Source organism: Microcaecilia unicolor, chromosome 5 (assembly GCF_901765095.1).
Source record: "Microcaecilia unicolor chromosome 5, aMicUni1.1, whole genome shotgun sequence".
In the NCBI taxonomy this organism is placed as follows: domain Eukaryota; kingdom Metazoa; phylum Chordata; class Amphibia; order Gymnophiona; family Siphonopidae; genus Microcaecilia; species Microcaecilia unicolor.
This window is the reverse complement of record NC_044035.1, coordinates 135,497,497-135,514,238: the sequence shown is the minus strand read 5'-3', so window position 1 is coordinate 135,514,238 and position 16,742 is coordinate 135,497,497. Positions and strand designations below refer to the sequence as shown.

The following is a 16,742-nucleotide window of genomic DNA, read 5'->3' as shown; positions in this document are numbered from 1 at the left end:
CAAGTGAGGAATAGCTTGGATTTACTTTGTTAGTGGCAATATTTATTTATATACTTATTATGACATTTTTACCCTGCATTTTCCTAGGAAAGCTACAGTTCAATGCGGCTTACAGAAAAAATTAAGAAGAAGCATTACAAGATAATTAATATTAATACAATAATACAACTATTTAAAATATTTTCATATTAGCTAAACACAGATCTAAAGAAGTGGATTTTAAGTAAGCATCTAAATGACATATAATTGACTGAATGTCTGATTTACTTGGGTAATGAGAATTTGGAAGTTTGGTAAAAAAATTAGTATTATGGACAGTTGTTGTTTTTTTTTTTTTTTTTTGTTAAGTTATTCAGTCTGCTAACCACATAATTAAGTGGATAAAATTAGGATTGCAAAAATATTCTCCTTCATTCGCTGAGCTACCCAGGCACCAGTCTGAATATTGACTGGTGCCTGGTGAACTTGTGTGCGCTACGCTCAAATATGACTCAGCATTGAACATCAGGCCTTAATTCCGCCTGTGGCTATAAGTGGCTTAAAAACACTGATCACAGTAGGTTGAATATGAGCCCCATAGCATGTCTCTTCTGGTCAATATTTTTATTGTGATGGAGCATGGAGGAAAACTTCAGATAGTTCTGAAAACAAGACTAAAGTATCTTAAAATCACACTTCCTACTGTTGTTCTTTGTGTCTCTAGAGTCAAGTTCATCTTCCAAGGGTGGAAATGGTGGAGGACAATGTGGCCAAACATCACAAGGTGGAGCTTGTGATTCATTCCAAAATAAAAGCCAAGGTAATGATCTCAAGTTTAATTTCATCTATATTAATGACGTATTTGTTAAATGGAAACATGACCTCTAGTGGCCTTTTGATCAAGATGCCCAGAAGACAAAGGAAGGTAGGCCTGGGGACCTTTGGAAGCATGGGATAACTTCTGAGGCCATTTAGGTTGGGGGGACTCCCAAGATAATTGTCTATCACCCCTTTTATGAAGTAGTGCATGAGTACTAGGCTGTAATTTTGAAGCTTGATGCTTCCGGGATGGTAAAATAACACTGTCCTTTACCAGCTAGAATGTAGTTTAAGGCATTCAGTGCAAGCCACATTATGGAATTTCCATAGTAATGAGGTGTTTTGCATATTTTTGAATGCCCTGCCTCTTGTTACTATTTACTCCACAGAGACTTCACTAACCCTGTGTTATATTAATCCAAACTGTGTTAGGACAAATCATGCTCATTATAGCTTTAACATAGCCTGATAACTTAAGGGTTGAAGTTACAAGTTTACATTGATTTTCCAGTAGGTTACAATTTCAAACAATTCTACTCTGAGCACATAAATAATGTAACAAACAGAAAGAGTTGAAAAATATATGTGTAGAGTGTAGAAAGTACTAAGGTGGTGTTAATCACACTTGTCAGATGAGAATGTTTCTGGTTTTTCAGTGTCAGCTAACGTTCAGAGATACTTGCCTTCTGTGACCTCAGAAATTGCTTCTTGAAATACAATTAAAAATAAGCTATAAACTATTGAACATGACAGAACATAACAGAGCTAAAATAAAAGTCAGCTTTTGCATTCATAACTGTTTTTCATTTCTTAATTTTGAGCTGTTTAATCTGAGGTCATCTCTCAGGCCAAGGGTTCTTCCTATGTTTATGGTTGATGAAATAAGTGGATTCCTTTAGATATTATCATCTAAAAAGCAAAAAACTAGGGGTCCTTTTACTAAGTGGCGGTAAGCACTAATGCGTGCTTACATCACATTAAAAGTCACTACTATCATGTGATGCACTCAGCTGTCACATGGTAGTTCTGGAATTGGCGCATACCAATTCTGCGCTAGAAAATGTAAAATATTTTTTTAGTAGGGGAGGCTATTTGAGGCAGAGTTTAGACATGTCCCACGCTAAGCAGTAAATCATCGCAAGCTGCTGGTTTTCAAGGGTCCAGCTTGGGAACCCTAATCACCTAGTAATTAGGTGGTGGTAAGGGCTCTCACTCTACTATCTGTTATGATTCTGCTAGACAGGAAGGGGAATGACTGGGATTCACTTCTGATTGGCCTGGTAGGGAATAAGCTGACATCTGAGGCAGCAGACGTCAGAAGTCAGATCTATTTAAACCTACCTCTCCCTACAGTCTATGCCTTAGCATTGACTCCTGTCACCTGAGCCTCTTGCCCTCTCTCTGTCTATGCTAGTAGCACACTGTGCATCCATTGGAGTTTGCTTACCCTTCTCGTTGCTTGTAGCTTCTCTATGTGCTGGTTGTTCCCAGCGTGTGCTTGATTGTTTCCCTAGTCTAGCTGCGCTCCTTGATTACCTTCCTTCCGTGCAGCTGTGAGTGTTCTGTTTGCTCTGTCACTGTGTGCAGAAGAGTTCTGGTAAGAACATGGTTTGTATTTCCCCTTTGTTATCTTTAAACATTTGACTGCAGTGCCTTGCTTCTTCCTGACTTGAGTGTTTAAAGCAGCCCTTCCCTTTAGCCTGCTTTAACTCTTTGACTGCTGTGTTTGTCTCCTGATAAGAATTGCTCCTTATCTGATTGGTGTATATAAAGGCAGCTTTCCCTATTTGCTTGCTTTTCCCTTTGTCTCTAGTGTCTGTTATTTGACTCTGTGGCACAGCCTTGTGTATTATTATGTGTGGTTTCCCTTTACCTTTGAGTCCTGTATGGCCAGCCTTGGGTATTCTTGTGAGTGAATTCCCTTGACCCTTGAGTGCGGACTGGCACAGTCTTGTGTATTCCTATAAGTGTTTTCCCTTTATCCTTGAGTGCTGTGTAGCACAGCCTTGTGCATTCCTATAGGTGGCTTCCCTTTTCCCTTGGGTGCTGTGTGGCACAGCCTAGTGTATTTGAGTGCTGTATGGTACAGCCTAGAGTGTTCCTGTGGAGATTCGCTCTTTGTAGAGTTTGTGTCCCATTCTGTCCTTGGCTTTCCCCTTTTCCCTTTGGGCTTTGCCTCTGCTACCTGTGTTTCTGTGTAGCCTTTGTGTGCATTCTCTTCCCCTGGTCTTAGCCTGTACCTGCCAGCTTTTTGTATTTGCCCTTCCCTTTTGTCACTATCTAACACTGTGTGTGTTGCATGTGCTCCAGTTCCTTTTGGGACCCCTCGTTGTTCTTTTTCCCTTCCCTAGTGTATGACTTGGTTCCAGTTCGGCCGTGAGGCCCGTACGCTTGGACTCTGTATGAGTGGGTTCCCATCCGGCCGTGAGATCCGCCTGAGTGATCTATCTCCCTTTTCTGGTGGTGCTAGTTGATTGTCCTGAGTGTTCGGGGCTTTGTGGCTGTGGTACTGCTTAGCGCCTGTTTGGTCCACCCTAGGCCTTGGCCAAGGTCCTTCCTAAGCCTCGGCGTAGGCACAAGGGCTCACGAACAGTTTAACACTATCCACATGCTAGTTTGGAAATTAGCATGTGGCCATTAATGTAAAAAACAACATTGTGGCCATTTTACCATCCCAGTAAAAGTGGCCTCCACATGTGGGAAATTCACACACTAAAAATAACACAGGCAACTTCTTAGTAAAAGGATTCCTCTCTAACTAACTAACTAACCAGAATGTATTTGTAATTATATCATATGTTGAATGAATGAAGAGTAAGTATGCAGGGAGCCTGAGGAGTTTGATAGGGTATACTTCCACTGATTTTCTGGTTCTTGTTCCAGGTGGATGTCAAAACACAGACCAGCAGCAACAATGCACAGGTGGAGCAAAGAAGTGAAAAAGCAACACTGAAAATCCGCTTTCCAAACATCAGCATCAATCATGTTACCCTCTTTATTTAATTTTGTGATCATTCTGATTTCAAAAGATTGATGTTTAATGTTAATTCCAAACATTGTCTTGTAATCAGAAACAATCTGTGCACTCCATATGATTTCACTGATATAATAAAACAATCCTAATGACTGAAGCACATCATAATTGTCTGCACATCTCTTTTTACAAACCTATGAATTTTTAAAACCCAAGCCTGGGTTCTGAGGGTTTATTTCACAGCCATGGTTAAACAAATGCTACAGTAAGCTTTTGGAGGTGAATCAGCAACTGTGTAAGGCTGGCCAGCCCCCTCAATAGAAGAAAGTATTAATGGCTAATTTCAAACACATATTTGGCATATACAATTTCTTGTTATTGTTTACAAACCATATTCTAAGCATGAAAGAGCAAGATGTAGACCATAAAGTTGACTCCAGTAAAGATTGGTTCATTGACAGCAGAAGAATATTTAAAAGCTTTAATCCTTGGAAAATCTTATAGCCAATGGTTGTTCCTTCAAACATTTTATACAGTAGAAGATGCTGAATTCTCCTACCCTTTTAGCAAGATATAGCTCTGGGTTAAGCATTGCAAATTCATTACTCATTTAAAAGATAGATAGTTTTGTAGCTTTGAGTAGGCATTATGTTGCCATAGTGAAAATATTGTGCTATTAAAATGTGGCTGGATGCTCCTGTGTGCCATCTTAAAGGGAATTAAGCATAATTAACATTCAGTGCAACATCCCTTCATTTTCCCCATCATCAAAGACTTCACCCCTAAAGATACCCTCTCCGTAGACCCCCTTCCCCCAGCCCATTAAAGGCACTTAACACCTTTATATGACAGCTTGACTTAATGGTAGTATGATGAGACTAGTGCTCTGGGTCAAGAGGCACCATTTTCAACCTGGAACCACATAGGGTAGGAGTGACTGGGGATTGTTTTTTAAAGTAACTATTATACCACCAGAGATTGGAGAAGTAGGTCTAGGAAAGAAGGTCTTTGTGGGGGTGGAAAGTCTTCAGATTGAGTATCTGCTAGGTGGGACGCTTGGACTGAGGTTTATAAAATTGCCTTTGGGGGGCGGATGTGGTTCCACGCTGAATGTTAATAATACTCCAGCTCCTTTAAAATGGTTCCCAGGGAGCAGAGTAGAATAACCCCATTTTTGAGGTTGTTTGTAATGTGCATTATTCCTTCTCTGTAGTATTACAGTGCTCATTTTTCTAAGGTTAGTAACTGCTATGGTAAGCTAAGCTGTTGGTAAAATTCAGTATTTTATCACAGCTTAGTAACTAGTTTTCTTAAACCTGCTTTGAAGGGAGTACTCCCTAAGGACAGGCTGCCTGAACAGAAATTTTCCTCAATGGGTGAATAAAATCTAGAGGGTGCATCTCATCTACACTCCTGAAAGACCCTGGGTTCTGGTACTTAACCCTGCCCTCCAAGTGTATTCTGTATTCCCAGCCAGGAGGTTTGATTATGGAATTTTGTCCAAAAATGTATTATATTTGTTATTTGTTGGGGTGATCACATGTTTCTCTACATTTTTTTGTTCATCTTTATTGGAAATTTTTTCAAGCTGGGTGGAGCTTATGCCTTTTTCACCTCCTGTGAGAGACTCTCTCCTGTTACCAGAACCCTTTTATATTATGAACTGGAAAGGTTTGAAGTTCCTTTCTGTTGTTTTGCACAGGCCTGCCGACAGACAAAGCAGGGTCCGGGGCAAACAAACTTAAGGGCACCCGCACCCCATGCTGTGAGCTATGGAGTTGCCTCCTTAGCTGTGTGCACTCAGCCCAGCCCCCACACCACAATTCCTGCTTAATCCTCAGCGTGTGCTCCCACCTCGGTGTCTGTCATCTTTCCTGAGCTTGGGCTCTTCTCTGCTGCCACAGATCCTCGTTCTGCCATGATCCCTCCTGCAGTGGAAACAGGAAGCACGTCACACAGGAGGAGGCAGGACGAGGCAGGAAGAAGGACCTATGGTGGAAGAGAAGACAATGTGTTAATTCAATAACTGAGTCCCAGCTGACACACATGAGCAGGAGACAAGACCAGTGCAGCCTAAGCCTTCTTCTGCCTGCCTGCCTGCCACCTGAAGATTTGCCAACACAGCAGCTGCAGAAAAAAGGTACCAATACTTGTACAGGGCAACCTTAGTGGCGGGTCACTATTGCTCCACCGCTACAGTAGCAACATCCCTTTTACCAACCATGGACTACCTAAAAAGGCATTACTGAAATTATTACACCAGTATAGGAGACAAAAAATAATTTGTGATTTTTTTCATTATAAATAATTGCTGTAACCTGTTACAGCTCCAGAACACCCAAAATAATACAAACCAAATTAGCACACAGACTAGGAATTAGAAAAACAGCCTTGCCAAATCTAAAACACCATGGGCTTTTTTAACTAAGCAGTTCTAGCGATTCCCCCACAGCAAGTGTAATGAAGACCATAGAAATTGAATGGCCTCATTGCAAGTGACAAATGGGAATCGCTAGCACGGCTTAGTAAAAGGAGTCCAATGTGTTATCAAAATCTCAGAACCTAACAAAAAGATCCCTATTCAGACACTTGGCTTTGCAGTCTCAATCACATACAGAACAGAGATAGCTCCTCTTCAAATAGAGGTAAAAATGAACCTGAAATCCCAGACTCTGCATGTAGCACAATACCGGGAAAACAGAAAGAAACACATTTTCTCCTGTATAGTGCAAAATAAGACAGCAGATGTTAATTCTCAAATTGGACATATTTCAAACACTAAAATGAAAATAAAATGATTTTTTTCTACCTTTGTTGTCAGGTGACTTTGTTTTTCTTATCATGTTGTCTTAACTCCATTTCCAGGGCCTCCTGTCCATTTATTTCTTTACTCTTGTTATGTTTCTATTAGAATTCTGCTAGTCAGACAGGGGAATGCTTGTAATTGCTCCTGATTGGTCCATCAGGGGCTGAGCTGATGTCACTCTGATCTTCTTAAGCTCACCTTTACCTACAACCCCTGCTTTGGCATTATTCCTGTTCTGCTGAAGCTTTACCTGCGCTCTGTCTGAGCTATTTGCTCTGTGCTTTAGTAGTGTTTGATTATGCCTTACCTTGCCTGCAGTTTCTGTTCCTCTGTCTCTATTTGCCTGCTGCTTCTAGTGTGTGTCTAATTACCTCTCTCACTGGGCTGTTTCAGTTCTTCCTACCATATTGAACGAGTTTGCACCTTGTGACATTTTCAATGCTGACAAAAACAGTCTCTACTGGCGAGCGATTCCTGATGGAATACTTGCATTCAAACATGCCGAACGTACTGGAGGTAAAACGTCGATGGGAGTGAGAAGTTGGAACTCCTCATCATTGTAAAGAGCAAACAGCCCAATTGCTTCAAGAAAGTTATGCGACTTCCTGTGTCATACAAGGATAACGTAAATTCATCGATGACTGGAGAAATTTGGAAGCAGTGGCTAAAGAATTTAGACACTAGAATGCGGGCACAAAGGCGCCAGATTTTGTTGCTTTGTGATAATTGTGCTGCACACAGGGATGATGTCAGACTGTCTAACGTCAAGGTGGTCTTCCTAACACCAAACATTACCTTTCTGATCCAACCTATGGATCATGGCATAATAGACAATTTCAAACAACATTACCAGGCTCTTGTGCTACGTCATCTGATGAACGTTATGGATGACCAGACTGGCAAGGATAAATGTGCTGTTGAACTGGCTTGTAATCTATCACTGTTGTATTCCCTACATATGCAGAAAGAAGCCTGGAATCATGTTACACAGGCAAGCATTGTGAGCTGCTACAAGCGTGCAAGCTTTGTTAAGAATGTGGAGAGGGACAAAACAGATGCAGCTGTTGCAAACGTGTCAGATGAACAGGTTATTGACATCCCAACCGGTGTTACTGAAGAGGAGTTTCATCGCTACGTAGCTGTTGATTATGATCTACAAACAGCTGACAACAGCACTGATGTTGAGATATGCGCCTACACGCAGGCAACAACGGCTGATGATGAAACATAGGATGAAATGAGCAGTGAGGCACATGCTAACGAAATTCAACAACCTCCACCTGTCAATTTTGTAAGAGCGCTGGAGAGTCTCAACACCGTGCAGGCCTTTCTGCAAGCCACTGGATGTCAGTGCTATGACAGTTTTTACTGTCTGGCAGATGTAGTCTATGGAACTCACAGACCCATTAGTGTACAGAAGACTATAACTGATTACTTCAAGTAAGCCTAATGTCAGTTTACGGAGACTGTATACTGTACGTATAATAATAAACAGTACTGTACATATGTTTATCAGATGTCAAGCTTTTTTGGGTCACAACAGTTAAGTGCATGCTCCGGTTAAGTGCATGCATTTCTTTGGTCCCAGACCCTTGCACTTAAGTGGATTGCACTGTGTAAGATAAAACAGACATCTGTACAATCTTACATTAAAAACACATGGGCCAGTAATTAAACAAAGTTATATTTACAGTTCACCATCCCATACCTATGTCATTCCATCCAAGTCCAGCGATTGTCCTCTGTCCTCCCATTCCATCCCATCCATGGCCAGTGACTCTCATCTAAGCTATTTCTCCTCTGGCCCCTGCCCTGCCCTCCTCTCCATGTCGAGTGAGTCTTGCCTTCCATCCCATCCTATCGATATCCAGCAATTCCTCTCCCCTCCCTGTCCAGAGAGTCGCCCCAACTCCCACCAGCCTCCCTTTTAAGCACCAAAGTGGAGTTGAACCCCAGCCCTCACCTGCCCGTCGTCATCTCCCACAACAGCCCTCTTGGCCTTCCTGCCACCCTGCCTTAAAACCTTTACTTTTACCTCAGGTTGCAGCGGCGGCAGTGAAAGCGGCAGGCTCGGCTTGCGTCGCTTCCAGCCTTCCCTTCCCTTTCCTTCCCTCTCAGTGTCCTGCCCTCCTCTGACGTCATTTCATCTTTGCACGAGGGTGGAACACTGAGAGGGAAGGGAACGCTGGAGGCGAGCTGATGTCAGCTCGTTTGCATGCTGTTACGAACCCAGCCAATCAGACATCCAGGAGGCAGTTTGACCAATTATTATATAGAGATAATCACAATAGCAAGGTGTGAATCATAACAGTATTAGAGTACACAACAAGCCTTTTCACAAATCAGATTTAATCACTCATAATAATCCAGTACAACAAATGAGTAAAGCTATCAAGTAGATTCTCTCTCCTTAAATTCTTTGTTTCTGTCTCACCTCCTGGTCTCTGATTTTGTCATAGATATAGCTTGACTGCTTCAGTTGGTGGGGAAGGGGGTAGGAAGAGGGCAAAATGGAGATTGTTGTTTTTTTGTGGGAGGAATGCTGTCTTTTCTTTCCCCTCCCTACAACTCAGATTCAAAGTTAATTACCAGAGGTGGGCACACTTTTCCTACCCCTCCTCTTTAGGCCTAATGATATCACTCTTCCTTTCCCTCTGTTCCCTCAGCTTTTTCACCCTTTCTGCCTCTCCAAAGTGCATCTCTCTCTCTCCCTTCCTCCCTCCCACTATCACTTCAGAACTCCCTTCTTCCCCCTGTACTCCAGCAAAATGCCTGACCGGGGGTCTCCAAATAGGTTGTGTATTTCATGACAGGAATGAAGCTCAGACTCTCAGATGTACTGTTAAGGTTACCTCAGTACTTGCATTGTGTCCAAGAGAGCCTCCTTCTGAAGTTTATAAGGTCTAATATCTACAAGCAAGTAATCATGGTGTGCTTGTGTAACCCGCGTCTCTCACTTAGCTGGATTAGGCTCTCTACTTTTCTCTGAGAGCTTACCTTGGGATTCAGGAGACTGGGTGTGAACAACTGAGTTCAGACTCCCTCCGATTCCAGTCCAGGAACCACACGGTAGTCAGGAGAGTCAAGAAAATCAACTGAACTTTATTCAACAAATTGGAACCAAGTAAAGGTTGACATAATAGTCCTCAGCATACAGTTATGATGGCATCTCAGGCTTGATCTTATTGAGTCACGAAAGAAGATAACTTTTCCTTCTTGTATTATACATGTGTGCAAAACCCTTATGCCTGACCTGTACCCAGATAACACCCCACAGTCAGTTTCTCTGATGTAGCACAATTACCATCAGAGATTTGGATCCAGCATTACCAGCCTAGTCTTTCAGAGACTTGCCCTGAAAGAAATCACCAGTCGCAGGTAGACAGCATCCAACCCTTGATCCCGGTTTGCGGCGAGACTCCCCAATCGCAGCCCACAGTTTGGCTCCTCTGTTGGCTGAGGAAATTAAAAGCAATGACCCTGATCCTGCTCTACAATCAGGGCTGGCTCAGCAGGTACCTCTCTTTCCACTGGATAATTTGGCGGGGGTATAGAAGTTCTCAAACACAGGCTACCAAGGACAAATTTATTGTACTCCCTTATATAATAATAATATATATAATAATTACCAGATCCACCTCACAATTACCATCAGAGATTTGGATCCAGCATTACCATCCTAGTCTTTCAGGGACTTACCCTGAAAGAAATCACCAGTAGCAGGTAGACAGCGTCTAACCCTTGATCCCGGTTTGTGGCAAGACTCCCCAATCTCAGCCCACAGTTCGGCTCCTCTGTTGGCTAAGGAAATGAACAGCAATGACCCTGATCCTGCTCTACAATCAGGGCTGGCTCAGCAGGTACCTCTCTTTCCACTGGATAACTTGGCGGGGGTATAGAAGTTCGCAAACACAGGCTACCAAGGACAAATTTATTGTACTCCCTTATATAATAATAATATATATAATAAATACCAGATCCACCTCACACTGAGATTCCACAAACCAGGGCACTCTCAAGTGCTAGATGGACTCATGACTTTTCCCTGCTGGGTTCCTTCCACCCAGGGCTCCATTCATCGGTCCCAATATAGCAAGGGAATACACTTGGAAATTTCTTGGCACTCAGAAGTGTTAGAAATACCTCTGTATCTTCCTGCCATATTTTCATGATTTCTGATTCCATTGTTTCATTTTAGAATCTTCTTTTTCTCCACACATAGCACAAAACAGTCATTTGGAACTAACTGAACTTTTATCAATACTTATCATGTGCTGTATTCCCATACCACAATGTTTGGCTTTCATGCATCAAGCTTATTATTGGTGGGAATATCTCAGATGATCAAAACTTGTTCATTCTCTACAATTCTGTCATGGTCATATCACCTAGTTAAATCATTTTATGCATTTTTGAGTGGATGACCTAGAGATGGGAGTAACTAGTGAGGTAATTAAATTTGCTGATGACACAAAGTTATTCAAACTCGTTAAATCACTGGAAGATTGTGAAAAATTACCAGAGGACCTTACGAGACTAGGAGACTGGGCATCTAAATGGCAGATGATGTTTAATGTGAGCAAGTGCGGGGAGATCACGCGAGACATGAGCTGAACAGCAGCGAGTTGCTGGAGTTCCGAGATCCATGCCCGATAATTGACGATTCTCGCGGACCCAGACCCAATATTGATGGGGACAACAACCCCACATATGGACAGATACCTGAGGAACACATCTGGGACGATGGCACAAAGATCATCAAAGAAAGAAAAGCCAGAGAAAATGAAGACGGACAGCCCCAAGCAATCCAAAATGGCGGAGGCTGATGCAACGCAACCCGGAGGATTTTCTGAAGCGCAGCTCCTACAGCTCACCGCGGCAGTGGTAAGGGCTTGGGACCCCAAATGGGCTGAGATGGAACAAAAGCTAGAGACCCTGGCCGCACAGTCAGATGGTATAGGGACGAGAGTGGGAGATCTGGAGACCCGAGTGTCGGCCCTGGAGGACGATAGCAGAGGCTACAGCCCTGAAATAGCAAACCTCACAAAGCAGCTAAAAGAGAGCCATGACAAATTGGAAGAGTTAGAAAATCGTTCCAGAAGGAACAACATAAGAATTGTTGGACTAGCAGAGAAGGTTCCGGAATGGAACTTAACGTGTTGGCTTGAAGATTGGCTCACAAAAGAACTGGCACTCACAGATACCATAGGCCCATTAATAATTGAAAGAGCACACAGAGTTGGGCAGAAATCAAAAGATAACACACGACCGAGAGTGGTAGTGGCCAGAATCTTCAATTATCGACACAAGATGGAGATCCTGCAGGGCTTCCATATACGTCGAGACTCTCTAAAGCACGAGGGGAATAGAGTTTTAATTTTTCAAGATTTTTCTACTGAGGTGCAGCAGCAGAGGTGCCAATTTCACCCGGTATGCGCAGCCCTAGCAAGGAAGGACATACGGTTCTCATTGAGATTTCCAGCCACATTAAGGATTTTAATTGGAGGCCAATGGAAATCATTCAAGGAAGCAGCGGCTGCAACAGCGGCAATGCGAGAAGCTGGACTAATCAACGCTGAGTGAGGTAAAAACTAACTTGGGGACGCGAGACCAACAGCAAGTGTACTAAACAATGAGACAGAAGGGCATGGACTCATGGGCGTAAGTGATCTCCACATTCCATCTTCAAGACCTAGAAGATGGAGCCAGGGAATCTAAGGGGGAGAAAGAGAAGGGAAGGGAAGGGAGGGAGATAGGGGGGATAGGAACATGCCTTCACACATCACAACAGAAAAGAAACAGACAGAGAAAAAGAAAAGAGAAAACGTATATAAAAGTCCCTCAGGGCAAGCAACATGCCAGTTAAAATAATAACATGGAATATAGGAGGGGTAAGCTCCCCAATCAAGCGGGCAAAAATACTGACTGCCCTGAAAAGACAGCAAGCAGACATAGCATGCATTCAGGAGACCCACCTCAATGACATAGAACACAAAAAACTAAAAAGGACGTGGGTGGGGGAAGTTTTTGCAGTGCCTGCGCAAGGGAAAAAGGGAGGGATAGCAATACTTTTTCGTAAAGGTTTAACATACAGGGCGACACTACTGGCCACTGGGAAAGATGGGCGATACATCATAATAAAAGTGTGGTTGCCAGGTCTAGAACTCAGACTAGTGGCCCTTTATGGCCCAAACAACTACGAGCCGAGTTTCTTAAGGACATTAATAAGTAAGTGCATCACAGAAGGAAAGGAGAAGCTGGTAGTGGTAGGGGATTTTAATCTGGTACTTGATCCCCAGATAGATTGCTCAAACAGTTCCTCACCACACCATTCAGGGAAAAGGGCTAAAGAGATGACCTTATTTGCAAGGGAACTCAATCTAATTGACATATGGAGAACGTTTCACCCCCTAGATAAAGAATACACACACCGATCGAGAGCACATGGTTCGCAATCCCGCCTAGACTACATATTGGTAGAACGTACGGCTTTTCCACAGATGGTAAAAGCAGAAATAGGCCCAGAAGAAATATCGGACCATGCTTTTGTGTGGGTGGAAATTGAGACACGCGCAGACAATGACAGGGGTAGAGAATGGAGATTTCCAACACATCTATACTCAGACCCAAAATTTGCAAAATACCTTGCGGGTAGATGGGAAGAATACACACAGAACAATATCGCACATGCACAAACACAACCTATTCTATTTTGGACAGCCTCAAAGGCGGTCCTTAGAGGGGACATTATTGCATATAGCAGCAAGCAAAACAAACGCAGAACAGCGGGAATCATGAGGCTAGAGGAAAAACTCAAAAAAGCACAGAGAGCACATGCACGGAGACCGTCAAAAGATACCTTGGACACTTTAAAGTCAACACAAATAGCACTCAATTCGTTACTACATGAGAAAGAGAGTAGGTCCGCACTGTTCTATAAATATAGACTGCACAAGTTTGGCAACAAAACAGGGCGATTACTGGCAAACATAATCAAAAACCAAGGAGGCCCTAGAGCAGTGACTACACTAAGAGATAAATCAGATAAAATGACTAATGATCATAAACAGATTGGTCAAATTTTTACAGAATATTTTGCCACGGTATATAAGAACCAAGAGAGTGTACAAGGGGAGGAACTTATAAACTACCTCCAAAACTCTAGACTTCCAAAAATGCAAGACTAACAGATAGAAGACTTAAATGCACCCTTGACTTTAAAAGAATTGCAAAAGGCAATCAAGACACAAAAACTCCGCTCAGCCCCAGGTCCGGACGGACTTCCAGGGGAATACTACAAATTACTGCCCCCTGAAGCCCTGACACACTTACTAGATTACTTTGAAGAGGTGATTCATGAAGGCCGCTTCCCAGCTTTTGCTAACACAGCTTTAGTAACACTAATTCCAAAAATAGGAAAGTCACCAGAGAGACCAGGGTCTTACAGACCAATATCATTATTAAATGTCGAAATAAAATTACTGGCAAAAATTATGGCAGATCGCCTGGCGGCGTGTCTACCTGACATTGTTGGACCTGAGCAGGTTGGATTTATTAGAAACCGGAGGGTGGCCCACAATGTGAGGAAACTACTGCTGGCGATGGCAACATGTAAAGTTAGAGACATTCCAGCTTGGGTAATAAGTCTAGATGCCGAAAAAGCGTTTGATCAAGTAAGTTGGACTTACCTATTCCAGGTTTTAACAACGGTGGGCATAACGGGGTGGTTTGCCAAAGCAATAAAAACCTTATACACGGACCCCAGGGCCAGTGTGATTGTAAATGGACAGAAGGAGAAAGAATTCCCCATACAAACAGGCACCAGGCAGGGATGCCCACTCTCGCCACTGTTGTTTGTGCTAGCAGTAGAACCATTATTGAAACAATTAATGCAAGACAAAGAAATACAGGGAATAGAGGTAACAGGTCACCGGCTGAAAGTGTTTGCATATGCAGACGATCTACTACTATTTCTAACCAACCCCAAGTGCTCTCTAGAGGTGGTACTGAGTGGGATAGAGAGGTTTGGAGAATATTCAGGGTTCAGACTAAATTACAATAAATCACATGTTCTACCAGTCAATGCAGAAGTAGTGGGAACCTGAAAAGGCCCGCAACATCTAACGTGGACTCAGAGACTAATCACATATTTAGGAATTAAATTACCTGCAGATCTGGGAGAGCTTTATAAAGAGAACATTAGGAGGTTACTAAAAGAGACTGAAGAGAAGTTGGCTATGTGGAGATCACTGCCCATAACACTCTTAGGACAGATTGCCCTGTACAACATGACCATAGTACCCAAATGGCTATATGTATTCCAAACTATCCCACTCTACCTAAAGAAAAAAGATGAAAAGACCTTGAACAAAACATCACAGAAATTCCTTTGGCAGGGGAGAAGGGCACGTTTGCCTATATCCACCTTAATAACTCCGGTGGAATATGGAGGACTGGGATTATTGAGTATATGATATATGACTGTGGCTTGTGGAATGCGCCACATTAACGACTGGTTCCGTGGAACAGAGGATTTTTCTAACACAAGTTTGGAATTACAAGTGGTACCAGAGAATCATTTCACAAATTACCTACATGCGGGAGGTGGCCCCATACCAGAAGCTTTAAGGTACTCGTGGATAATGCCGTCAGCCAAAGCCACATGGAACTGGATATGCCGGTTACATAAGTTCTCAGCAAGAGTGACACCATTTAGGTCCATATGTGGAAATAGAAGTTTTGCACCTGGAAACATGTATGTGGTGTTCCACAGATGGAAAAATAAAGGAGTGATATACCTGCTACAGGTGCTCAATCGAGAGGGCAAGATAAAATCGTTTTCGGAGCTGCAGAAAGAGTTTGGCCTTGCAGCAACAGACGAATTTCATTATAAGCAGCTCAAACACTATGTGGATACCTTACCATGGGAGTGGTTGGCAGAAGACGTCCAGGAAGAACTGGCATCTACATTCTCTATGGAGGCGCAGCAAAAAGTCCCACTCACATATCACCATCGTCATATCCGAGATACCGCAGCGGAACTGGATTATAAAGGACTGGCTGAACAATGGAATAAGGACCTGCCGATCAGGATACAAGCTTCACAGTTACAAACACATATCCTCTCCATCAGGCAATTAACTAAAGCAGCGAACCATTGGGAATTACAATATAAATTTGCATTGAGACTATACATAGCCCCTCGAAGAGCCTTTCACATGGGTGTGTCCCCTTGGGGCTCATGCCCAAAATGTGGAAAAGAAGGAGTGACGCTAGGACACATGTTCTGGACCTGCCGGAACGTTTTGAAATTTTGGAGAACCGTTACAACCTATGTCTCAGAGTTATGGAGCACGTCTTGGATGTGTGAGGCGACTTTGCTGTTTGGCCAACCACGGTTGAGTACACCCAGCCCTGGGGGGCTCAAAGAGTTTGTACTTAAAACCACCATCGTAGCTAAGCATGTCATTTTGTCAGAATGGATCTCAACCAAATCACCCACAAGACAACAATGGAGAAGCAAGATGTTGCACCTAATGAGAATAGAACGGCAAGGGATTCACAACCTAGACTCAGAGACAGGAAAGAAATTTCAAAAGTGCTGGACTCCCTTTTGGTCGACACTAACCCCAGCAGCCCGTAGTCACCTTTTGAACTTTTGAACCTTTAAAGACAGTTAGGGGGACATATATTCCATAAGAGAAGTAGATTAGATAGGATCAAAGATGTTGTTGATGTGAAGGATTAGTGGGGAAGTAGCTTAGTTCTAAGAAAAGGGGGGGGGGGGGAAAGGGAGGGAAGGGGGGGAGGGAGGGGGAAGAAAAAGAAAAGCAGCAATACTGTTGAATAATGTTAACAAAATGGGGAAAAAGGAAAACGGTTTTGGAAAGGTTATGTACACAATATGGTCTTTTTCCCGGGCACGGAATGAAGTGTCTGGGGTGTTGTTAATTTCTGAGTGGTTTGCCATTTGAATAAAAAAGATTGAAATATAATGTGAGCAAGTGCAAAGTGGTGCATGTGGGAATGAGGAACCCGAATTATAGCTATGTCATGCAAGGTTCCACATTAGGAGTCACGGACCAAGAAAGGGATCTAGGTGTCATCATTGATGATACGTTGAAACCTTCTGCTCAGTGTGCTGCTGCGGCTAAGAAAGCAAAT

The 16,742-nt window shown here is 42.9% G+C and overlaps 1 protein-coding gene across 1 annotated transcript in view; it reads left to right on the top strand.

The window, feature by feature from the left end:
- Window positions 1-16,742, top strand: part of LOC115471283 (loricrin-like) — a 72,662-nt gene that overhangs the window by 16,713 nt on the left and 39,207 nt on the right. The window contains exon 6 of the mRNA XM_030204985.1: window positions 704-763. Within this exon, the coding sequence (XP_030060845.1) occupies window positions 704-763 (60 nt within the window). The remainder of the gene's footprint in view (window positions 1-703; window positions 764-16,742) is intronic.